Source organism: Phaenicophaeus curvirostris, chromosome 2 (assembly GCF_032191515.1).
Source record: "Phaenicophaeus curvirostris isolate KB17595 chromosome 2, BPBGC_Pcur_1.0, whole genome shotgun sequence".
NCBI lineage: Eukaryota > Metazoa > Chordata > Aves > Cuculiformes > Cuculidae > Phaenicophaeus > Phaenicophaeus curvirostris.
Window position 1 is genome coordinate 108,619,124 of NC_091393.1, and position 26,579 is coordinate 108,645,702.

Genomic DNA, 26,579 nt, shown 5'->3' on the forward strand with positions numbered 1-26,579 from the left:
CTACTGAATTGTTCAAAAACATGTTACTAGCTCTCCAGTATTCAAACAGGCACTGCATCAGCTTCCTAGGGGGTCTGAACCTCTTCTGAAAAATTTGGGTTGGTATAGAAGCATTACTGATGACAGCTGCAAAGAAGGGAAAGATGGCAGTCCTATGTGAAATGACTATAACTAGAATGGACCTTTAGAATTACAGAGTCATTGAGATTGGAAAAGACCTCTAAGATCACCCAGTCCAAATGTCAGCCCAACACCACTGTGCCTACTAAACCATGTCCTGAAGCACCATAGCTACACATTTTTTGAACACTTGCAGGGATGGAGGCTCCACGCCTCACTGGGCAGCCTTTTCCAGTGTTTCATCATTCTTTCAGTAAAGAAATTCTTCCTAATATCCAATCCAAACCTCCCCTGGTGCAACTTGAGGCCATTTCCACTCATCCTATAACTTTTTACTTTGAGGTACCCCAAAAATCTAATCACTCCATTATTGAACATTAACCTGGCCCACTTCAGCATCCAACCAGATTTTCTCTCTTTCAAATCTTTAAAACAATTCCTGCTGTGTCTGTCCCAGAAATTACTTTCTCCCTCCTTATTTCTTTTTCCTGTATGCCCAGATCAGCAGTGTTCTCTAAAAGCACCTTTAGTTTGATTTTAATTATGGGTTTTTTCCTCAGAAGAATCATTCTTCTTTATTCCTCACCTCCTTGACTGGTTATTTCCTTTTTCTATCACCTCTGGCAGCCATGCCAATTGCATGTACATGCCCCGGAGACAGCTCCAGCATTCACTTCAACTTGCCAACCAATCTATTCTTTAAAATTACAACTGTTGGACAATTTCATATGTACTTTTCCATGATTCAAAGGCACTTTGTTCTGACAATATACATCCCTCCAAAGGGTCTCAGACTCACAAGTTGGATAATGCACTACATTCCCTCTGACAGAAAATATGATTGGTTTCTTTCCAAGGATATCATTGCTGCTTTTATCTCTTTACTTTTCAAAATCTGTAACTATTTTAGTAAAATAAAGAACATTAATTTATGTAGAAGAAAGTCAGGTTTCTGTGAGGCCATGTGCTTCTTACAAGATATTCCATACTTTTGTCAAGCTGAAAGACCTACAAAGAGAGATGGTTGCAAATCAGAGTTCTTTTATTTTTCCCTTCCTCTCTCTTTTTGTGTGTGTGCTGCTTCAGAATGAATCAACTATGAAACCATATGCTGCAACAATTGCTGAGGATGACAAAAGTAATACATTCTTCTAAAACTTAACCAAAAAACACCATTAAATTACGGAAATTGTCTTCTCCCTAAATCTTCTTGTATCCTCCTGGCTCACTCAATGTCTCATTGCTTTATTTCTATGATGTAGGATCTTCCCAGCCCTCCTCTCACTGCGGCAGACTTCAAGATTCAGAGAAACAGGAACATCCTCTGGCTACTGCTGGAATAACTGAGCTGACCCTCAGTTTGAAGGTGGAAGAATCCTACACCTGTGTCAGCACCTCCAGGATGGATTGGGCTGTGGCTTTGACATTCCCCACCTAAAAGCATAAGCAGCTTTACCATGTGTTTGCCATAATAGAAATAAAGCCACAGTTATAAAACATTGTCTTTTACTTTATATATATATACACACATACACACACACTAAATACTAACTTCCATCCTGTTGCAGTTTTGTTCCTTTAAAATTGTATGTAGCTTATCATATTGCAGCCTACAATTTATATGCTTTTCATAGCAGAAGAGATACTTGCTCCTTGCTCTGTTCACACGGGTCAAGTTACCAGAATTGTCGAGAGAAATCCTCACTCTATTTGAAAATAACTGGATATGGATATCATCCAGCTGAACAAAAGGGATGTCTGATTACACTGTAAGTTCTGAAGATAGGTTGCATATCTAGCAAGCTTTTATTCTCATTACTTAACATGTTGCTTGGTTACCTCATCAAACTTGTCATCTGTGAGGAAGCCTGTTTCATTAAAAAAAAGGAAATCATGAGGCTAACTCCTCTGGGACTGCAGTGAGAGAGTGGATTAATTTTTTTTACACTTATTTCATAGAATCATAGAATCCTAGAATGATTTGCGTTGGAAGGGAACTTAAATATCACCCACTACCAGCACCCTTGCCATGGGCAGGGACACCTCCCACTGGGTCAGGTTTCTCAAAGCCCCATCCAACCTGGCCTTGAACTCCTCCAGGGATGGGGCAGCCATAACTCCTCTGGGCAACGTGTGCCAGTGCCTCACCACCCTCACAGGGAAACATTTCTTCCCAAGATATAACCTATTTCTGAACTTTCAGTTCAAAAGTAATTTGCTATACTCAAAACTTGGGAAGCAAAAAGTGTGGTTGCACAGACCATGCTCAAAAAATTCTGAGATGCCCAGTACCAGAGTGCACTTGTAACTCTTAGTGTGATCAACATCACAGTTTTCAGAAGTTGCCAGGACCATGGCTAAGGCTACATGCAAACCATCTACAATCCATTCATTACCTCACTGTAGGCCACAAGAGTACAAAGTTAGAAGGCCAGTTGATAGACAAAACTGACTAGGTCTGCCCTGGCCAAACACTTTCCATGCAGCTAAAATCAATGAAGAAGCCTTCAACTTCTTTAATAGTTTGTGACTCTTGGAGGCAACATACAGTCAAGAGAGATTTAATACTACACCCACAAATGGCCAGACCCTCTCCGACACTTTTCCTATGACTGTAGATCTGTCTTTGTGTCGTCTTGGGTCACAAGTTTATACCGCTGTTTTCCCACAAGCTATGCAGAATCTAACAAGCTTCAGTTCTAAGGAAAAAATAATGATATCGTCATGAACAACAAAACACATAAAAAACCAACCTGTAAACAATACGAATTTTCACTGGGGAGCTGGCAGAGGTGCCCAACAGCCCTCGGAGCATTTCACAGTCTCACCTCCACAGACCACAGAATTGTTAGGTCAGAAAAGACTGCTAAGAACATCGAGTCCACCACTAGACCATGTCCCTAAACATCACATCTCCATGGCTTTTAAATCCCTCCAGAGATGGTGACTTTACTACTTCTCCAGGCAGCCTTTTCCAGTGCTTGCTAACTCTTCTAGTGAAGAAATATTTCCTAAAATCCAATCTAAACCTCCCCTGGTGCCATTTCCTTTTGTCCCATCACTTGGGAGAAGAGACCAGCATCCACCTTGCTACAACCTCCTCTCAGGGCACTGCAGAGAATGATGAGGTCACCCCTCAGCGTACTCTTCTTCAGACTAAATATAGGATGCCCCCTGTGGTGTAGCTGCTCTGTGGAATCCCTAGCCATCAGACAGCAGCAGCATGTGTGCCCACCAAACCTTGCTCACTCAACACACCAGCACAATCGCCTTCTCACTCCTGCTGGCCAACACTATTGCTGATCTAATGCCTTATTGGCCACCCAGGCATACTGCTGGTTTATGTCTAACCTCTGTTGACCAGCAATCCCAGGTTCTTTTCCTCCAGGCATCTTTCCAGCTACCCAAGTCTATAGAGTTGAATGTAAGCTATACGCAAGGCCCAAGGCTGGCAGCTTTCCAGCCACTCTTCCCCAAGCCTGTAGTGTTGCATGGGGTGTATGTGACCCAAGTGCAGGACCTGGCACTGAGATCTGCAGATGGATCCCATTGGATCCATCCTGTGATGTGGCTGTCCTGTGGACTCCCCAGCCATCAGATGGCAGCAGCGTACGCAAACACTAACCCAACACACAGGCGTGATTTCTTTCCTCCTCTTTATGACCACATCATGGCTGATCCAAGACAGGACACCATTTGCTTTCTTAGCCACCTGGGTACTCATGTTCAGCTGCTGTCGACCAGCACCTCAAGGTCCTTCTCTTCTGGGTGAAGGGTGGAAAGCCACCCTTCCCCAAGCCTGTAGTGTTGTGTGGGGCTGTCGATTGACAACGTGAGCACTGTTGCACTGAGACCTGTGGAACCCCAACCTGTTGGATCCACGGAGCCTTGTGTAACCCCATCCCATTGGATCTCCTGTGTTGATTGACAATGTGAGCACTGATGCGCTGAGCGCTGTGGAACCCCATCCTGTCGGATCCACTGAACCTCGTGGAACCCCATCCTGTTGGAACCCCCCTGCGATCACAGAATCATAGACTCACTAGGTTGGAAAAGATCTCTTGGATCATTGAGTCCAACCACTCGTATCTGCCCCTAAACCATGTCCCTGAGCATCTTGTCCACCCGTCTTTTAAACACCTCCAGGGAAGGTGACTCAACCACTTGCCTGGGCAGCCTCTGCCAGTGCCCAATGGCCCTTTCTGTGAATTTTTTTTTTCCTGATATCCAGTCTGAACCTCCTCTGGTGGAGCTTGAGGCCATTCCTCTTTGCCCTATCACCTGTCACTTGAGAGAAGAGACCAGCTCCCTCCTCTCAACAATCTCCTTTCAGGTAGTTATAGAGAGCAATGAGGTCTCCCCTCAGCCTCCTCTTCTCCAGGCTAAACAACCCCAGCTTTCTCAGCTGCTCCTTGTAAGACTTGTTCTCCAGCCTCTTCACCAGCTTTGTTGTTCTTGTCTGGACTCGCTCCAGAGCCTCAACGTCCTTCTTGTGCTGAGGGGCCCAGAACTGAACACAGGATTCGAGGTGCGGTCTCACCAGGGCCGAGTACAGAGGGAGGATAACCTCCCTGGACCTGCTGGTCACGCTGTTTCTGATACAAGCCAAGATGCCATTGGCCTTCTTGGCCACCTGGGCACACTGCTGGCTCATGTTCAGTCGGCTGTCAACCAACACCCCCAGGTCCCTCTCCTCCAGGCAGCTTTCCAGCCAGACTTCTCCTAGTCTGTAGCACTGCACAGGGTTGTTGTGCCCCAAGTGCAGGACCCGGCATTTGGCCTTGTTAAACCTCATGCCGTTGGACTCTGCCCAGCGGTCCAGCCTGTTCAGATCCCTTTGCAGAGCCTCCCTACCCTCCAGCAGATCGACACTTCATCCCAGCTTAGTGTCACCTGCAAACTTGCTAAGGGCGCAACCAACGCCTTCATCCAGGTCACCGATAACGATGCTGAACAGGACCGGACCCCGCACCGAGCTCTGGCGGACGCCGCTGTCTTTGCGGGCTCCCCATCCGACGGCAGCACCGTGCGCTCCCTCCCCTCCCCGCCGGGTCTCTCCCCCTCCCGTGCCCATCGCGGCGGCGTCGGGGCGGGCCGGGGGGCGGGGCTGCCGGGGCGCGGCGGCGTCACTGGGCGGCACCGCCCCCCCCCCTCTCCCCCCCCGCCCCGCGGCCGCCCCCGCCCGCCGCGCACCCGCAGCATCGCCCGCTCCGTCGGCTGGAGCGGCAGCCCCGGCCCCGGCCAGCAGCGCCTGCCCCCCGCCCGCCGCGCCCCGCGCAGGTAAAAGCGGCTCCGCGGCGCGGGGAGAGCGGAGAGCGAGCTCCGCTAGTCGCCGCGGCGGCGGGAGGAGGCGGTGGGGTCGGCGCGCGTCGAGGTTGGATGGCGAGGAGATGGTGGAGCGGAGGTAGAAGTTAAAAGGTTGGATGCGGTAATTTATTATCCCTTGCAAAGGAGGAGGAGGAGGAGGATAGCGGGGCTCTGGGAGAGAGACTCGAGGAATAGAATCGATCTGCTGCATGTTTTCCCTGGCGTCAGCCGCCTCGGTGAAGCGCGATGGGGATGGATATCGCAGTATTCCCGTTCCTGGAAGAGGCGAGGGGTTTGTGCAGGGAGTGCATTGATAATTCGGGACATTTTCCATTGTGAGCCAGAAGAAAGAGGGCACCCGGCTTCCTCGCTGTGTGTTTGCAACCGCTCAGGTTCCTGCTGATGGTGTGCGTTTTTGAAAGGGTAGAAATTATACCATAAGCCTATTAAATACATCTGCAGGCTGGGAGGGTAGCGAAATCGATCGTTCCAGCCGCTTAGGAACGAATTTGATTCTAGAAATTACGTAGAAATGAAAGGAAAAGATTAATGATGCTGTTAAGTCTGCTTTTGATTCGGAGCGCTTCTCCCTTTAGCTGCAGCAAGGTTGTGGGGTTTTTTTCCAGATGCTTTTATTTCATCCGGTAATTTGTGAACTCTCTGGTCCTCCTCGCACCCGGAGACAATGCTGTGTGTTTTATACAATCGGGATGCTGTCAAGGATTGTGCATGCCAGCCGACCTGGCTTTTATTAAGGATTTATTGCCCTATGGGTGTCTCTCTCTCTCTTTTTTTCCTAATTTGAAAAGGCTCAATCGGGGCACCTGTGACTAAATCTTGATTTTTTTTTTTTTTTTTTTCAAAGAAAAAGATGGTTGTGGAGAGGTGGGGGAAGCACATTAATTCCCTGGTGAGGCACCGGATGCAATAGCTACATTGGTGTTGGTTTGTGTCTGTTTCTCGCTACATACATGTGTAAGCAAGTATACATTGCCGGCAGGGATGCCTGGTACTTAAAGAGCCCTTTTTGAGCGAGAAACGGTAATAAATTGTCCTCTTCTGAGAATGAAAGTGTTTCTCTCCTTTCGAAATGACTAGACAAGACTGTGCTGGTTATTGACAGCGTGTGAATGATATCGGCAGTCATAAATAAGGAATTATTTGGGTCGTTTTTCTTTTCTTCGGTCTTTCCTTTTCAGCCTTTCAGTCTGTCTTTTTTTTTCTTTTTTTTTTTTTCTTTCCTCCCTCCCTTTTTTCTCTTCTTTTCTCCCTCCCTCTTCCCTTTCCCCCCCTCGGTGGGGCGGCAGGTGCCGCAGACGGGGACGCTCAGGGAGCAGGGATGCTCCCGCGGTGGGAGCTCTCGGCGGACACCTGTAGGGATCGCTCTGCCACGCGTGGCGGCCACATACACGCACACTCGCACGCGTGTCCTTGCCCGGGTTCCCTCCCTCCCACCACCACCTCCTCCTCCTCCTCCTCCGCACACACCGCGGACTCTTGGCTCTCCCCCACCCCACCCCGAGCCCCTTGCGCTCCTCCCCGCGGCACCTCTCGCGTTCTCCACCCTCCCTCGAGGCGCGCAGGGACCAGCTCAGCCCCGGACACCCCTCCCTCTCCCCTTCACTCCCCCTCACTCCTCCGAGTCATTTCTCACGCCGCGTCTCACCCCGCCACCTGTCTCACCGCACCCCACACCCGCGCCCTCGCCTCCTCCGCCGCAGCTCCCCGCTCCCCGCCCCGCCGCAGGGACACCCCCCGATTCCATCCCCGATTCCATCCCCGATTCCAGTCCCTCATCCCCCCCTCCCAGCCCCGGGTGCGGCCGCCCCGTCGGGGCGCGCAGGGCGGAGCCACCCCGGCTCGGTGCGGTGCCGCAGGCGAGCGTCGCCCCTGCCCGCATCCATCACCCTGCCCCCCCGCAAAAAAAAAAAAAGAAAAAAACGTGCGAAATTAGGAGCTGGGTTGCTGGGGGCTTCCGCCACGGGCACCGCGTTTTGCAGAGGAGCTACCGGGAATCCCTCGGCGTGGCGAGAGGCGGCTCCCGCTGGGAATTGGGGAGGGGTGGGGGATCCGGGGGATCCGCGCTTCCCGGGCTCGGCCGGCTCTGCCCGAGGAGCTGAGCGCCTCTCCGTGCCTCCCTCTGGCTGCTCTTGCCCACCTCGCGTGTGACAAATAATAAAAATAAACGTGTTGACATTTAGAAGGGATGAAATTAAATAGAAAGCGAGAGTAGGAGGTGACTTAGCAGCTATGAACGTGTCAGGTGCAGGCAGCTGAGGTGTGTGTTTTAAAGCAGGTTTTCCTCTGTCTCTGCTCCCTCTCCCAGCACGCATTTCCCCCAGCCCAGAACAAGGTAGCGGCTCTGGATCTGTATTCTCCCTGGCTGCTGCTGCTGTCCATGGGAGGGAGGTGAACGGGAAGCGGTGGGTGAGGGAGGTGTTGGAGATGCTCTCCTCCATCAGGAGAGATCTGCTAATACACACACCTTCCAGAAAGCATACAGCAGCTTGGGGGAGAAAAACAGACAGAGGAGCCTCTGCCAAAATGCTTTGAATGCAGAGACCTCTTCAGAGGAAGAGCGTGAACTGTGGCATACGTATTATTTTTAAAACAAGGAGTTGTCCCCTTAAATAAGGGCAGCTGAGTAAACATACATAAAATACTGCAGCCCGTTTCGAAGGGCTAACACCTGGGATTAGCAGCTCTGCATTGTATATAGTGTCAACATCAGAGCTGGCTTGAATTGGATTTTCCCTGCTGTAACAGAGAAATATCAGCAGACGAGGAAACCAGGTGGCAGGGGAAATTGCTGTTTGAAATTTTCAAAAAGCCTCCTAAGAAACCATTGCGATTCTTCTTCACTCCGTGAAAAATAAACCAGTAGGTGTGCCATGTACAGTGAAGCCTGCTGACTCCTGGTAGGAGCTCGGTCCACTTTATCTGTTTTTGAGCTGTATTGCAAAGGACTAGAACTGGGCTCGGTAGCCTCCTCTGCATTAATAGGACTTCACAGGTACAGGGATCACCATAAATAAATTGCAATAAGACAAATTGCAGAATAAACACTTCATTTTCTTTTTAACATCATCCTTGTAATAATAAAATATGCTACTAAAATATCTGAAAGTTTTGGAAAGGTAAGTAATTAACATATAGATTATCCCATAAAAATGCAATCTAGTATAAGCATAAACATTAAGATTTAGGTTTGGTGTTGCAAGTTATTATATTTCGCAGTAACTCCAAAATTACAGCAGCAGTTCATTATGGTAATGTCAAACAGCAGTTGAAAAGAAAAATTAATCACAACAGTCCACTATTGATCAACATGATGATTTAACATGTTATTAGTCATCATTTCTTATTATTCTGTTTCAATTCCTTGCAGATTAGAAACAAAAACAATAGAGGAAAATCACCCCCTGGATCTTAGCGTTGGCCTTTTGCAAGCAAACAGAAGAGGAGCTGTCAGGCTTTGCATGTCAAGTAGCCACTCGGCTGTTTGACAGCTTCTGGGTTTCAAACCCATCGGGATTGAGGCAGCGCAAGAAACCATGAGCGATGAGTCCTGTCATCTGCTGACGCTGCTCTAGCACCATGGCGGACAGTCCGTGATGTGACAAGAGGATCCATCCTACAAGGCAGCACTGGGATCCATAATTGGCTTCCTGGCAAACTACAGCTGGTGGAAAGGATGTAAAAAGAGTTGCGCACGTGCTGGGATATTGCTACCATCTTGCCGAGCTGGTGGATCCACTTGGAGGAGGGTTTTGCCACCCATCTTGTTTTTACTCCCTGTTTGGTAATGTTTGCTTTGGGGAAAATTTCTGCTGACTCACCTGTCCCTGGACATCTTTTGGGAAGCCTGGCCAACGAGTGAAGAGACCCAACGGTGCCTTCTCCCCTCCGGCAGCGCCCAACCCCATCCCGTGGGGCACCTGCAGCCCCCCGCCCCGGGGAGTCCCCCGCCGTGACCCTTGCACCCGGGGCGGGGGTGAGCACGTCCGACCCTTTTAGCGCAGCCAGCGCCTGGCAAGATTTTACCCTGTCTGCCACCGGGCCCCCAGTGCTGCCCCCCGCCGGCCCTGCCGCCCCGCTCGCCCGCCCCAGGTCGCGCAGGATGGGGGCGGCGCTGGTGCGGCGAGGGGGCTGCCTGCTGCTCTGGCTGGCCCTGCTGCTGGGCTGCTGGGCTGAGCTGGGCAGCGGGCTGGAGTTCCCGGGGGCAGAGGGCCAATGGACCCGCTTCCCCAAGTGGAACGCCTGCTGCGAGAGCGAGATGAGTTTCAACATGAAGACGCGCAGCTCCAGCGGGCTGGTGCTCTACTTCGATGACGAGGGCTTCTGCGACTTCTTGGAGCTCATCCTCACCCAGGGCGGCCGGCTGCAGCTCAGCTTCTCCATCTTCTGTGCCGAGCCCGCCACCCTGCTCTCCGACACGGCGGTCAACGACAACCTCTGGCACGCTGTTGTCATCCGCCGCCACTTCAAGAACACGACGCTCATCATCGACCGGTCCGAGGCCAAGTGGGTGGAGGTGAAGTCAAAGCGGCGGGATATGACTGTCTTCAGCGGTCTCTTCTTAGGGGGGCTCCCGCCGGAGCTGCGGTCGGCAACGCTAAAGCTGACGCTCTCCTCCGTCAAGGACCGGGAGCCCTTCAAGGGCTGGATAACAGACGTTCGGGTCAACTACACGCAGGCGTCGCCGGTGGAGAGCCAGGAGGTGCGGCTGGACGATGAGCAGAGCCGCCTGTGCGCCAGGGACGACGTCTGCCTCAATGGGGGCGTCTGCTCGGTGCTCAACGACCAGGCTGTCTGCGACTGCTCCCAAACGGGCTTTCGGGGGAAGGACTGCAGTGAAGGTAAGGTGCCATTTCAGCTTGCCCCACCGCCCCCCTCCCTGTTGCTCTTTGGAGGGGACGGGTAGGAGGCCAGGCCTGCATGGAGTTTCATCTGTATGAGTGGATCTCCTTTCCTTCCCTGCCCTCCCTGCCGTGTCCCCAGCTCCCTTCTTCCCCGCCTTTTCCTCCCCGCCCTCCATGTGTCTCTGTGGCCGATCATGGTGCCATCACTCTTCTGTTCTCTGCGAGGCTGGGTGAGAGGAGGAGGATGTTATTTGGGTGTCTTCTGGAGGCGGGATGTGATTTGAGGTTGTCCAGGGAAAAGGAAAAGTGGGTCCTGAGTGCTGGGTGTCACCCTGCTAGGGTGGAAGGTGGCCAGCATCATGCTCGGCCAGAGATGAGGGAGGAGATGGGCACGCTTGTCACAAGCAGCCGGTGGCAATTAATTTTGGAAGCTGGGAAAGTGACGCTGGGGAGAATTTTACCGGATTAAGTGCAAATATGAGCTGCGTTTAATTTTTTCAGGATAGGGGAGGCCCAGAATCCACTTTGTTTTTCATATTTGCCTCTGTTGTTGAGATAAAATCAGTGATTTATTGGTGAATTTCTTAAATTCTTGCTGAGGAAGAGGGAGATTAAACGGAGGATTGTATTTTTTACATGGGTGTCAACAATGCTGCTTTGCAATCTATTTAGCAATTCACCATGTCAGGCAGACAAGAAGAATACAAAGGGGCAAGAGGGAGTACATTCTCTGAGACCACAAAATTAGTGATTAGTATTAGCAAGGAAGAGGGTGCTTAGAAAAATAGCGGTTTCCTGAATCCCATCTGCAAATAAATCACTGGGTAAAATGTGATTCATATTCAGTGGTCATTGTTTTTGGCAAATGGAAGGAGTGGGAGCATTTACTTTGCAGATGCATAGAGGATTCTCTTTATTTTGCTAGTGAATATACCATTGCTTGCAGCTCCTTAAGCATGGAGAGTGCGTATGTTGTATACCTAGCACAGGACATAAAGGCATAGGAGTGAAACGAGGAAAATTGGAGAGCAAAGACCTAAGTTTCAAATGGAAAAGGTAAATCTAAATAAGATATTATTGATGCCAAATGAAGATACTCACTGAGTGGCTGCATGACATTTATGACTGAAGAATTTGCCTTTATCATTTTGATCAGATTTCACTCGTTATAAGAAAGAAAACATCTTTGTGCCTGTGCTTTCTTATGTAACACCTCCTGTCCTTAGTGTCAATACTCAAAACACCACAGTCATTCTGCATTCTGTTTACTTTATCAGCTGTATCTTTCTCATTTGCCATTCATTAAGAAATTCAAGCCCTATTAGCACTTTGAAATAATTTTCAATAAGGAAAGAGCAAATGATTGTTTCAGAAAAGAACGCACTTCACCGTTCAATAGCACGCAGTCCTAGACACTGTAAAGTGAAGTGTCTCTTATAATAGTTAAGATCATACAAAGGGACTTAGCATTAGGATGTAAATTTTTAATATGTGGTGCTACATAATATATAGGTGTATGTAAAATTTTGAGTTATCTTAGAATCTTTGAGTTGGGCCCTTTTGTAATCCAAAAAGACAATTCTGAGATGTGGCAACTTGGTTAAAGCAACAAGGGACACACAAATTATTTTACATCTATATCCCCTTTACATTGGAACATAGTTCATTTGAAGTTTTTTTGAACATGTAATATTTATATGTGAAAGTTCATGTAATTGCATGTAATTTGAAGTCAGAGAAAATCTTGTCTTTACATAACAACAAGATAGATAGCTATTTTTAAGGAGCATTTTTATGTGTAAATTGAATGTTAAGGAAATGCACATAGGTATTTGTGTGTATATATAAATTCTATAAAACTTATAAGAAGGTGACAATAATATTTTGAATCCCTCAAATTAGGCTAAAACGTTGGCTTCATTCAAATACCAGTGGTTTGACAATGGAGCTCAGTGGGATCAAGATTCCTGTCTTGGGTCCTTTGACCACTAGAAAGCCTTACAAAATAATAGTAAGACTTATAGCTTGCGTGCTCTCTCAACAAAGGCTCATAATGTATTCGGATTATGATTTTGTTTGAAACAGCAGTTTCTGCAGACAGCAATGTAAATAGAACCAGTCCTATGGTTTAGATCTGTTGGTTGAGAAAAGGCAGTGACTGAAATTCACAGCAGCCAGGTGTTGATGGATGGATTAGCAGCTACTTCTAGGTGCTACCAACGGTATTGAACTATTTTATATATCATTTAATCTTCTTAGAAATGGGAAAGGCAGAAGAAGGAGTCAAACAATTCAGTCTGCCAAGAAAGAAGCCCTGGCTATTCTTTAGCTCTTCATAGCCGACATAGAAATTTAGTGTTGATCTGTTGTCCCTGGACTCTGTTAACTTCCCACAGACCTTAGGAGGAGATGGCCATTGCTGTAGGATTCAGGGTGACCTTGGCTGCAGTGATGTGGAGGGGTCTTGAGTTTTCACACTTTGCCTTGTCCTGCTTTTGACTAAAAATGTTTTAAATGGAAAAAATCCCCAACTTTCCACTTTTATCTGAAATTATGACCCCGTGTCCTAGTTAATAACTTTATTTAAAGGTGAAAGATGGTAATTCATTTCTATTTTCCTTGGATTTTTTTTTTCTTTTTACTATTTTGGTTGTTTCAGGCTTGGATTTAGTGTGCTTCTGATCTCTATAGTCTGGTAAAGTATGGAGTCCCACAGCATCATGAGGACTTTACAAATCAATAGCAACAACAACAAAGAAAACTGGAAAATATTTCTATCCTGACTTGCACATTTCAGAGGCTAGAAATGATTGATTTAGAATCAAAGTTTCAGGCCTTAGGGTGTGATTTCTGATAGCACCTAAGTTGTTTCCAGGAAGAAATCTGGTGTTTTTTATTTTTCTCCAGATTTTCATCTTTGAAAATCTCATAAAAAACATTTTCTCAACTTTGAAAATCTCGTTCACTTTTCCTGAAGTAAATTTTTCTTATAAGAATGAAGTTTAACCAAGTTCAAGGGCTTTGGAAAACCCTTAGTAATAGAATTTCTTTATTTATTAATTAATACTTATTATTACAGGATTAACTGCCCTCGTACCTGTCTAAATCAGGAATAGCTTCATTTATGTCATCTGAACTGCAGCAGTGTAAAACCAGTGTAAGCTAGGTAGGAATCATTTATTGCCTTCAGTCATGATCTTAGTTCTAAAAGGATGTGAACTCTTCTGTGGGAGCTTTGGTTCATAGGGAAAGGACAGTTCTGTGGTTGATAGTCTGTATTAATAAGTGCATATATAATACAAGAGGCTTCTAAAAGAAAAAAGTAAAGTCTCTAGTGCTGAAACAGGAAAGTGAATATTATTTCATGTAACAATAGTAACTCAGTAGAAGAAAAAAACCACAAAATTACAATAAATTGGGTTAGGAATAAGAATAGTATTAAAATAAACACTGATTGCCATATTGGTGTTCTTATAAATGTCTGATATACATCACAATCTTCTCTTCAGTGAAAATTATATTATTCCTTGGAATGAATCAAATCAGTGTGATTTGATTCTGTGATAGGGAGAGCTATTCATTAAAGAGTCTGATCTTTAAAATCAAATTTTCGGTTAATTAAGTCAGGATCCTGGAATGTAGGGAAGATAAGTGATTCGTATCAGTGAGCCTCCATGTTCCTCTTATTTTGCTCCTTATGTTAAAATTTCAGAACAGAAAGACCTATTTAAAATATTCAATTCATAAAATAGTGACTTTAATTTTAGACAAGATGTAAATATATATATATAATTTTATTTTCATCCTAACTTATATAAAATAACCTTGCCCAATGCCCTGTCTAAGAAAACATACGGAGGCCTCTGAAGGAGGAAGTAAAACCCACATAACATGCTTGGATTTGGGTGAAATTTCTCACCAACCCCAGCTCTTGCCACTCTTTGCCCTCCTGCTTTTTTGTATCTGTAACTGTGTGAAAAAATTGCATACAGAATAATTCATCCTTTTAAAATATAGCTGCCCTACTTGCCTCTGGTGTGTTATAGAGACAATTACTCTGTGAATTCAAAGTATTTCTGTTTAGAATGTGTTTTATTTTAACTGTTCCACTGAGTTTCTAGTTTGTGGGAAAAGTGAGGGCTGTTCATGCAGCTGTTCACTGTAAGATATCTGCTTTCTTCTCGGATATTCAGAAGTTGATGCCAGCTACAGTTTGAACTGTGAAAGCGATTTCTTTTAAGGAAGTGAATTCCAGATGTCTCAGGCTAGTCAGCACTTAATTTGTTTGTTTGGGTTCTGTATATTTTACATCCATTCATATTTGCTTCTTCCCTTTAACTTCTTTAAAAGTAATCTGATATTTACTTCTTTTTTGAAAATCTTCGTATTTTAATTAATTCAATTCTCTTATGCCTTGAATAAAACATATACACATATTTTTGGTGTTAATTATCTTTTGCAAGGTATGTTTGTGTTGAATACTGTTGAGCCCGTTGCCTATAGTCAGTATTAACAGAATAGCCACCGTGGTCTTTATCTTTCTTGAATAGTTAGTTAAATATACTTTGAGACAGTAAATACTGTGAGCAAAACTTTCATTTTGGTTTACACTTCAGAATCTTTATCTACAATTTGCATCTCTGTAACATGATCTGTATTTCTTCTGTATGCTGAATTTCTTGTCTGATTTAGGGCAATGTTGATTTAAGAGGAGGGCTGGGAATCCAGTGGAGACAATTAGTCCACTAGTTCAGTTGTATCCATTGAATCCACTGAAGTTCAGTTGTATTTACAGATTATTTGATTACTTTAACAATAAATGCTTAATTTTATTTATTTTAATATTTTTAAACAGACTTTGTTGTCAGGTTATAATCCTGAGTGTAGATAGTCAAATAATCCCAAGACTTTCAAAACTGTATTAAATCTGTGCCCTTTACATTTAGTTGGGTGAATACAGAATCGCTATGTCAATTTAAAGCAGAATTTTGCATCATTTTCCAAATGTAATCCAATATATTATTTTGTTTGCCAGGATTCAGCATTATAGGATATTGATGTCAATATCTGCCTCATGTAAAATCACAGCAATTTAAATACTGTGTCACTGGTAATTAGGAATTGGCAGACTGTTTTATATTATCCTCTAAGAAGGCTACTTGTTGAATATTGCTAATCCTTTCAAACTGCTGATATTGAAATATTTCCAAAGGACCACTTACATGCTTCGCATACATCTTGGTACCCCAGATCAATAAATTTTTATATAGTGAGGCTGTTGCTTTCCTTTGTGCCTAGAGGAGATGTGGGGTCTGTGTCGATTTTAAGTCTATATTGCAAATGGTAGAATGCTAATAGGCTAGAAGAATTTCTACCTAGCAGCATAGGATCTCATGTCAGAATGGTCAAAGTCATTGAGAATTTCAAAATTATACAATAAAACTGTCTGTATCTTAAAGTAGTTACACTTCAAGGCTTACAGTCATTGTAGACCAAATGCTCTTGGTCTTTTTTTCTCAGCTGCAGGTTGGCTCCCTAGGAGTCTTTTAACAGTAGATGTTAGCCAAGGAGTTGTGGGAAAACATTTGGATTACAGAACATATAATTTTATCCCATCATCATCACCAAGCTGAGGGATAGGGATGGGGAAACAGGCTGGCAGGTGAAAGCAGTTACTGAGAGAAATAGCTTTATGTAGAGGCTAATGTTAACATAGGCGGCTTTGAGGTTTTATGCTTCTTTTATTAAACATGTAAAAATTGGTTGGTGATTTAAAACAAAATGTTCATCCCTCTCTCGTTGCAATTAATGTGATATTTTGTCTTCCAGAAAGCTTGCTATTACTTTCAGCAAACAGAAACCATGCCAGTTTCTAGAAAAATACTGTTGTCTAGTTTATTGTACTGTAATTAAAAATGGTAAACCTTCCTAAACACTTGATTTTGCAGCACAGTGAAGGACATTCTGAGGTGGTGTGTACTGTCTTGTATCAAGTAGTAAATCGTAAAGACTAAATTATTCTTGTTTTGGGGAATGATTTGGTAAAAGGCGACAAACATACCTTTAACTGTGTTGTTATATATAGAGTTGACCAGCAAAGTCACAGTATGCAATACTTTGATGTCTTTATTTAATTCTGTGCTGGCCAGGGCTCATATTTTAATAATTTAAAAATATTATAGTTTCCTCCTACAAAGATGTTTACTTTCTTAAATGACACTTTCTCCTTCTGCACTGTGGTGATGGTATCTGAGAATATCATAAGCACTTTACCTGCCTGGATTATATTGTAGCATGTGGGACTTACTTAGTCTTTCAATTCAGGCTGTCTTCACCAAACTAAAAAGTATTTCTAGTGGGTTAGTCCTACTGTATAGTCATTCTCCTGGATCTTGATCTACTCAGGAGAACCTATGAGCACTTCAGAGCACAAAATACCTGCAGTAACTAATGAATGAAATAGGAAAAACCACATGATTTTGATATGGCATTGCTTCTTCTCAGTGACCCTAGACAGTTCACACTGCTGTACAGTTTGGTTTCTCCATCTGTAAAGCTAAACTGATAAAACTCCATATAGGGTTTTTGGAATGATTTTCTCCCTGGCCATCAGGTAGATGAACAATCAGAATTTCTACCAGGTATCTAGTAAGGGAAGTCAAGACTTGAAGCTCCCTTTTCTGTAGTGCAGTCTCTTCTGCAGTCTACAGAACTGATACTTGTCAGCTGGCTTTGAAGCTGCCACAATTCCTACTGCCTGTCTGTTCATAGCTGAGCCTTCAGAGTAATGTGTTTTTTCTTGTGCACAACTGGTCTGCTGATATATGCTTTCCATTATTCTGACTAGGTATTGGCAATGATGTAGCTTGTCAACTGCCAACCACTTTTCCCTTAAAAGTTGAGCTCTTCTCACAGTCTTAACAGTTCTCATTTTTTGCAACATTATGACACTTGCGCTGAAATCATCTTTATTACTTTAGAAGAATCCAAGATTTAATGTTTGAAGATAGTGGAGAACTCTGGCTCTCAGTCAGTGGTTGCATAATTTTTGAAAAGTTTTCTTTCATTTCAAATGGTAAATTTGGGAGATGAAAGCAGGAACTGGCCTCAGTTATGCCTCGTTTGAGCTTGTAAATAAAGAAGAGACAGAGGTATGCTGGCAGCGTTTGGTAAGAATAGAATAGTAGAACAAGATTTTCAATTTCTTTAATTCTATGGAGTTGTTTATGAACCTGAAACTATTTAGCTAGGTCTTCCTAAGCAGCAAAAAAAAATGGTTCTGTGTTTATTTTCCATTGGAATCAATTTGAAGTCACATTGACTCAAGTTTAGAATTAGGGCAAACCTAATAACCTGCTGATTCTGAACTTGTTATTCAAGTGGGAATGTGACAACAGAGAAGATCTAGGGCAAGTTAAATCACCTGCTGATTCTGACTGTTGTATTCAGCTGGGAATGTCTACAGAGAAAAGACTTTTTAAAAATTCAGATATTTATTACCATCATCATAATTATAACTATTTATAATTTAATGCATGCTTATGAACCAAACGGTAAGAGTGAAGTTATATGACTAATTTCATTTTCCATTTAAGGGACTCTGTAATTTGTGGAAAAGTCTGTTTTACCAAAAAAGCAGGCAGTGCGTTCAAAAGGATCCTTTTGACAGTTGCTGCCACTACAGTCTGTAGTATATTTTGTAGACGTGTTGCATACTAACGATGCTGTGTAGGTGTGCAAGTTGCAGATGGCTTTTTGACTGTGGCAACAGTGCACAAGGTCTTGAAATGAGAAGGTTTGACTTCTTGGTGATATATTCTATGGCTTTGTGTTGCTTGGAGGCAGACAAACCAGACTGATTCTTCAAGCAGCAACGTCTTTGTAATTAAGAGAATGTGTACAGCCATTACAGAGGTCACTGACATTTTGCTATGCACTTGGAGTTGTATGTCACAGTTCCAAAGTTGCAGAATTGCATCTTAATTTCTGATACAGCATGACCTTCACGTTGATCTTTTTTCCCTTCTATGCTTTTTAGCATTAATGAAAGATAAAAACTGACACTTTTGTCAAAGGAGATATTTCCATTAAGAAAAGACTTTGTGAGTAAGGCTACATGCATATATTATGAATTATATGCACTTTCTTTTTGAGAAGTGCATAGAAAATCATAGAATTGGTGAGCAGACAAGGGGTGAAGATCTGTATCTCAATATTGTCATTTTCTTTAGAAGCTGATCCCGACCTTTTTTTGTTCCCAAATGTAATAACAGAAACGTTCACACGTGCATCAGCATTTGTACAATGGGTGTCCTGAGGACAACTGTGGTGAATGTTTTCAGAATGAATTGTGGTCTTGTGACACAAAGATAATATTCATTATCAATAAAAATGTGAGAATATGGCCCTAATGCTAGTAAAAAAATAATGCTTTGCCACCATCTTAGTAAAGACTATATCCTTCCTGATTGCAAATCATACAGGAGTGATAAAGTGATCTCAAAGATTTTTGATTCTGCTGGTTATTATGCAGCAACAGGCTTACATTTTATATTTGTAAATCCATTTTTACATTTATTAAATCAGACTCTGAACCTGGATGGTCCAGGGATGAGAGGCAGAGAGGCTAGAGAGACACTGCAGCTTCCTCCCAGACTAGGCACACTGTCGAAGCACAGTGAATTTCAGGTGGGTATCTGTAATGGGATGGACAGATGCTTTGCATGGCATCATCCCCTAGAAAAGCAGTGGAATTTCTTCAGGAAGTTCCTAGGAATGTTAGTGCCAACAGAGAGATTACTAATTTTGCCTATTTAGAGTTTGCTTTTCTTTTCATTTTTGCTTATCAGAGGACAGACAAGTGAACATGGAAGTTCTAAACCGAGAGCTATATGCCACTTAACTTTTAAGGTTATCATGGGGTGGTATAAAAAAGATTTGTAAATAGATTTCCAAGAACTGACTAATGCCCTCCTGCTACATCTGTCTCAGTTGTATATCGCTGAACTACCTAGGAGCTGATTCTTAGTTAAGCTTGTTCTCTGTGACACTTAGTGCCGGAAAATGATTTCTGTAGTAATATTACATTGGAAATAACATGGGGTTTTTTTGGTTTTTTTTAGAACAGAGTTTTTCAGACATGCAAAAGGTTTGTCTGGTTTGGTTAAACATGTATTGAAGAATTCTGAATACAGACATTATATTCTGACATAAAACATTTCCAGCTTAAGTGTTGAAAGGAAAACATAGAATGGTTTGGGTTGGACGGGGCCAAAGACCATCCAGTTCCAAGCCCCCTGCCATGGGCAAGGACACCTTCCACTGGATTAGGTTGCTTGAGGTTTCATCAGGCCTGGGATGATGGGAGGATGGAGCATATGCTGTGGTTCTGGTGCTTATCTGTACTTAGGTGACAGTACATAAGTATTTTCCCACTAGTTCACCAGAAAGAAAATATGATTTGAATTTATGTTTTTACCCCCCGAACTCCATTAGTTTTCCATGAACACTGTCTCAGTTGTGGTAGTTTCCAGGAATTTCTGGCTTTTTTTTTTTTTTTTTTTTTTGGCACAGTTCCTCATCCAGAGTATTTGGAGGAACAGCTAGGATGAAAGTTAGTAGCCTTGAGCTTGTGCTTTTTCCTCTGTGGCAGTTAAACAGGTGAGTCTGGCACTGTAATAAGTTGTGCACTTAAGCAGTGCAGGACAATTATTTCTTTTGTTTTCCAAATTACCAATTTTGAAACTAAAAGTTTAAATGAGTCATACATCAGGCTCAAAGTTATGAGAAAAATATTTCTATTCTGTTTCCTCATTACAAAAATCTGAACAAGAAATTTCCTATGACAGAAGAAAGTTAATGTAGTAGAAATTTTGACCTCCTATTCTTGCAAATCCACTGACAACATTTCTAACATTTGAAAAATTGTTAACATCTAGTGGTTTTACTTATTCTCTTATTATATGGATCTCATTCTCTTGTTTTAAATATCATTACAGTCTTTAAATAAGTAGAATTTTTCTTGCACATTATAAACACCTACATCATTCATGTTGTAAAAGGGACTGATTAAACAGATCTCTGCTCTTCAGTCACGTATTACCCATTGTGATACTTGAGTCATGCTGGTGGATTCTGTAACTCTTAAACCGTGGAATCATGCACAGTACTGCAAGTGAATAAATTTTTTTTCCAATTTCTCCCCTATTAAAAACATAGAAACGTATCTATTGGAAATGGAACAAGAGCAGTGTAAGTTGATGGCTCAGCAGGAATTCAGAAGCAAAGCTGCCTTCAATGAGTGGTTGCTTTTGTCTTTTTTGTTGCTTGTGTTTAAGGGTAGAACTTGTCTCTCCATTTTATTCACATATGCATGAAAAAAAAAACCAAAAAGCAGCTGTGATGGAGTTATACCTAACTCAACACCTACATCTCTGAGAATTTAGTAATATTTAATTATTTGATTATGTACTTTAATATTGGCTCATTACTCCGTGAAGTGGTGGAGTCACCATCCCTGGAGGGATTTAAAAGGTGCACAGATGGGACGCTTAGGGACATGATTTAGTGGTGGAGTTGGCAGTGTTAAGTTTGTGATTCAACTTGGTTATCATAAAGGTCTTTTCGAAACTAAATGGTTCTAGGATTCTATGGAATATATAAGATGAACTGATTGCTGGTTTTGATGTCACTGAGCTTTGCTCTTCCCTAGCTTCCTCTTCAGAAATTTGAAAAATACCATGTAATTATGGCTTGGAAACTTGGTCCTCACCTAGTCGAGCTCTCAGTGGCTTAATTTAAAATTTCCATTGTTGGAGGATGCAGAAAGAGCTACTAAGGAAACTAACTAATTGATTTAGCAGAAAAAAATACCTTTAAAACCATAACTATCGTTCTGGATAATATTTCTAAAATATTTTGCTTTTGTAGGTTTGTCACATTCAGTAGAATCTATGTCAATTGTTGGAGTAAAATAATTTGTCCCTGTGCTCCTTTCATGTCTCTGTAAATCAGGATTGATGGCTGTAGAAGCTCATATATTAAGCCATTGTAAAATAAGGGTAAGATGAGCATCAGGTCCTTTAGTTGAAAAAAAAATATAAATCTTTCAAGTGTATTAATAATAAAACACCCCAAAACATCAAGAAACAAACAAGCTTAACCTTGCCCACTACTGTGTAATGTTGCTGTGCAATCTTTGTAGAAGTTTCCATTGTCTTTCAGATGCACAGAAACATTTTGCCCACACAAAAATGACTAGTGAGAATCTTTGCTTTTGTGTTTCCCACACCTTTACGGTAACAATAATTACTGATTCCGCTCCTTATTTTGTTTTGTATTTGAGGAGGTATAGCAAAAACTCGTAATGCAAATTTCCCTTTAAAAATTAGGAATCAATTATGTTAATATTTTAATCCTACTTCTCACTCCTGTGGCTGATATGACCTATCCTGTATTAAGGTCTTTGCCACTGGAAAACAGGCTACCATATTTTTTTTTGTCCACAGGTTTGAATCAATTTTCACACTCCTTATGTTGTTCTCAAATACCCATTTAGCACAAAGGTTTTTAAAACATAGCTTGGTACGGCCCATTTACTGATTCTCTAATCAGACTTAGCCTGTGTGTGGCCCCACCTTGAATCCTGTGTTCAATTTTGGGCCTCTCAGGACAAGGAGGGTGGTGGAACACATCCAGAGATGGGTAACAGAGCTCGGGAAGGGTCTGGAGCACAGGAGTCATGAGGAGCAGCTGAAGAAACTGGATTATTTAGCCTAGAGAAGTGACTGAGAGGAGACCTCATAACTCTCTACAGCTCCTTGAAAGGAGGTTGTAGCAAGGTGGGTGTTGGTCTCTTCTCCCAAGTAACAAGTGGTAGGATAATAGGAAATGGCCTCAAGTTGTGCCAGGGAAAGTTTAGATTGGATATTAAGAAACATTTCTTTACTGAAAGAGTGGTGAAGCATAGACACAGGCTGTCCAGGGAAGTGTTGGAGTTTCCCTCCCTGGAGGTGTTCAAAAAATGTGTAGCCATAGTGCTTTGGGACATGACTTAGTAGGCACAGTGGTCTTGGGCTGGTGGGTTGGACTTGATGATCTTAGAGATCTTTTCCAACGTTAATGATTATATGATTTTGTGATTCATATCAGTCTAACATGCGTGACCACACTGCACTCAATCTATGATCTGAGAATATTATTAAGTTTATAAAATAAACACTTACAAGCTATGAACTGTCAGGACAAAAGATACTGTGCAATTTTAATATCATCCATTTCTGTGTACCCATTATGGAGCCGTCTTTAATTACATGATCATAATACCACTTTTTCCTTGAGCCTTCTGCCTCATTCAGTGCATAGTCTGGATAAAAAGTGCTTTAATATTTTGCTTTCTCCTTTCTGTTCAGTGTGTAGCCCTAAGCCTTATTTATTTTCTGCATTCAAACCAGCTCTGAGGAGGAATGATTAATTTTTCCCTGGGCTTTTCTAAGGTTTTCATAACTACAGTGTGTGAACTGCTACACAAATATTAAAAATTACACGATGCCCAATAAGATGGCAGATGCTGTTATCCCCCTCGTACAGAAGAGAGGCAAGAGAGACTGCAGGTAAAAACCTTCACTGATATGGAGTGCACATTCTGACGTCTTTCTGAGTACTTTGCATAAAACACTGCATAGAATCATAGAATGGCTTGGCTTAGAAGAGGCCTGAAAGATCACCCAGTTCTAACCTCTCTGCCATGGCAAGGACACCTCCCAGTGGATCAAGTTGCTCAAAGCCTCATTCGACCTGGCCTTGTACACCCCCTGGGATGGGGCAGCCATCACTTCTCTGGGCAACCTGTGTCAATGTCTCACCACCTTCACAGGGAAATATTTCTTCCTAAGATTTCATCTCAGTCTCCCCTCTTTCAGCTTAAAACCGTTCCACTTCATCCTGTCCCTGTACTCCTTGATAAGGAGCCTCTCCCCAGCTTTCCTATATGCCCTCTTTCAGTACTGGAAGGCTGCTCTGAGGTCTACCCAGAGCTGTCTCTTCTCCAAGCTGAACAAGGGCAAACCTCTTAACCAGGAGAGCTGGTAGTCTTAAGCACCTGCTATAGTTTCAAAGCATAGGTCATATTGACTTCAGATAACAACTTTGAGTGATCAGCATTGCATATTCAGGAATATCCAGCAAGGCACAGTACTTGAAGATGCAAATGTCCTGAACAGTGTAAGGAATGACCACCCAGAAAATACTGGGCTTTAAAAACCAAACCAAAATCATGTGATATTTTCAGTAGAGAAGGGGATAGAACATATTTCTTCAAGGCAGTATTCACCTGTACTTGGTATGCAGAACACTGTGCTGCTTTTCTCAGGTACCATTCATTGGCACAACGGCTTTCTTCATTACTCAGTCATTACTTATTCCTAAGAATAGATCTCTGTGTACAGAACAAGTTATGGAAGCTCTGGAGACAATTGCATTAAACTGTGTAATTAAAGGCTATATCATAACATATGTGAATCATGTGGATGGATATACGTTAGGTAAGAAGCTTTGTGTCTCTGAGCTTGTATTTTTGACTTTGCAACCTAAAGATCCTTCTTTTAAGGCAGTAAAATCACAGAATTGTTTAGGTTAGAAAAGACCTTTAAGACTATTGAGTTGAACTGTAAACCTAATGCTGCCACGTGCACCACTAAACCAGGTCCCTAGGCACCACATCCACACATCTTTTAAATCCCTCCGGGGATGGAATAGTCAGCTTGTATAATTTTTTTATAAGGTTTTAAAACACTTTTCCCATTCAGACATCAAACCCCCAACCATTGTTTTCTGTGCTTTAATTGGGAAGCATCCTTTCCGGAGGGCCCATTTCCAGTGAGGAAGTTACTGATGGACTGACACTATCCCTGCTCCAGAACTGGATAGCTGGACCTAGCAGAGGCTGCAGAGTTTCCAGGGAAAGACCTGCTGTGGCTAAAGTTAAAGTATGCGGCCGCAGCCCAAACAGTCTTTCAGGAGTTTTCCAGTAAAACCCAAGGCATCTCCCCTAACGCTGTACAAACAGGTTTTTTTTTTAGAAAGTATGCAACTTGGACAGGTTCTGGTGAGTTTTTGAAGGACTGGGAAAATGTGTAACCCTGAAAGTTGAGTTACTCCTGCCCAAATATTTTTTTGTATTTCTGCTTCAGTATAAGGTTCTCAAGTCAAAAGGAATAAGAATAGAAATGAAAGTTCCTTAGAATTCCCTTGGGGAGATGCTACTGCTAACATAAATGTCAGGTTTTTCAGCTGAGCAGGTTTTTTGTGACTAAATCGAATAGGTTTTTTTAAGACTGGAAAAATAGAAGGCTTCCTTACTATACTGTGTCACTCTCAATTTTCTTTAATTACTTTAATTGTTCTTCCTTTGTAGTAAGATGTATTAGAAAGCAAACAAGCAAAAAATAAGAAAGCTAACTAAAGCTTAGGCACAATTGTTTCTGTACATTTCAGAACCATTTTGCAAGGAATTAATTGAGTTTTTAATATAAAATATCATTATTGTATTTGCACGTCTGCTTGGTCAGTGTTGCCCTTAAAAACCTTTGCCTATAAATATAAAACTTTTACAGAAAGAGTTTAAGAAATATGGAGGAAAATTATAGCCATGATACTATACAATTTTTGACTTGAGCAGCCAAGATTTTGAACATACTTCTGTCTTTATGGGAGCCACATAAGTGTCCAGAAACATTGAGCACACCTTTATTATTTTTCTTATTTAGAGATTGTTATTTTCTCTACTTATGGAATTAACTGCTTTTTCTGTGTATTAAAAAATTATAAAGATTAAGAAATATTTATATTCCCTTTTCCTTTCTATGATCTATATTATATCCATTATGTAATACTATGTACTATTTTGACTATAAAGCACATATAAAGCTATTACGGCAGGAGAAGTTGAAGATGGGACAAAGATGCAATCAAATTTCCAAAAAAATTCTTTATGAGCACTTAATTCACAGTTGATCCCTTTGTATGGTTGGATTATTTGTATGAATAATTTTATCTCCTTGATCCCCAGTATAAATGAATGTATGTACAAATATGCTGCAGATAACCATGTTTATTTTAATAATACAATATGACTGTTTACAAGCATGTGATTATTCTATATGTTACCTCATGGTACTTGATCACCTAATGACATTTGCACACATATTAATTGACATTACTCTCCCTTATTTACATGAGAGTATATGTGTTAGAGTGAATAGAGAAGTTTTAAAAAGAAAATAGTTCAATAATCTGGAAAAAAAAATATTGAAAGTCAAACTTAGCACAGGAAAGACATAGATCTGTTGGACTGAGTCCACTGGAGTCCATTGATCTCAGGGCTGGAGCACCTGCCATACGAGGGCATGTTGAGAGATTTTGGGTTGTTTAACCTAGAGAAGAGAAGGCTCTGGCGAGACCTTATAGCAGCCTTCCAGTACTTAAAGGAAAGCTGGGGAGGGGCTCCTGATCAGGGGTTGCAGGGATAGGACAAGGTTTTAAGCTGAAAGAGGGGAGATTTAGATTGGATTTAAGGAAGGAATTTTTTACTATGCACTTCGTGAGGCACTGGCACATGTTGCCCAGAGAAGTGGTAGCTGCCCCATCCCTGGAGGTGTTCAAAGCCAGACTGGATGAAGCTTTGAGCAACCTGATCGAGTGGAAGGTGTCCCTGCCAATAGCAGGAGTGTTGGAACTGGATGATCTTTAAGGGCCCTTCCAACCCTAACCATTCTATGATTCTATGCTTTATGCAAAATCAGATACAAGCTAAACAGCAGAATCATAGACAATCAAAGTATTTATATCTATAAATGTTTAGAGACAACGATGCATGTTTATATGTATTATAAAGGTTATGTGTATAATCTTTTTAGACTTCAGAAATTACTTTTTAAATGGATAATAATAAGTTAAATTTCAGATGTCTGTGTGCATATGAATTTTGTTCAAGCTCAGTGTATGTTTTTTACCCAAATTCTTTGCTTAATTTTCCATAGAGCAATTGCGGTGCCATTTATTTAGGAAAATCTAAATTCTGCAGGAAAATAGTACCAGTCAGAAATCTCAGTTCTGTGTAACATCCCTAAAGGCTGGTTTTGGTTAAGCAGTGAAGGGAGTTTAATTTAATGCACTCTGCTTTTACCGTCATTTAAAAAATGTCCGTGACTCAGCCGTACTCCTTTGCAAACTCTTTTTCTTTATTGAAACATAAAGCATAGTGAACAAAGAGTGAAGCAAAAGTTTACTGGC

At 42.4% G+C, this 26,579-nt stretch overlaps 1 protein-coding gene across 28 annotated transcripts in view; it reads left to right on the top strand.

Moving 5' to 3' along the window:
- The first annotated feature begins 5,292 nt into the window (after positions 1 to 5,292).
- NRXN1 (neurexin 1) overlaps positions 5,293 to 26,579 on the top strand; it is a 790,728-nt gene continuing 769,441 nt past the window's right edge. For 27 of the 28 annotated variants that reach the window (XM_069850390.1, XM_069850392.1, XM_069850405.1 and 24 more), the window contains exons 1-2: positions 5,293 to 5,400; positions 8,816 to 10,286. In XM_069850390.1, coding sequence (XP_069706491.1) covers positions 9,548 to 10,286 — 739 coding nt within the window. In that variant the 5' untranslated portion in view covers positions 5,293 to 5,400; positions 8,816 to 9,547. Of the gene's footprint in view, positions 5,401 to 5,496; positions 5,539 to 8,815; positions 10,287 to 26,579 lie in introns of those variants that run through there. The other variant, XM_069850391.1, reaches the window with a different exon arrangement.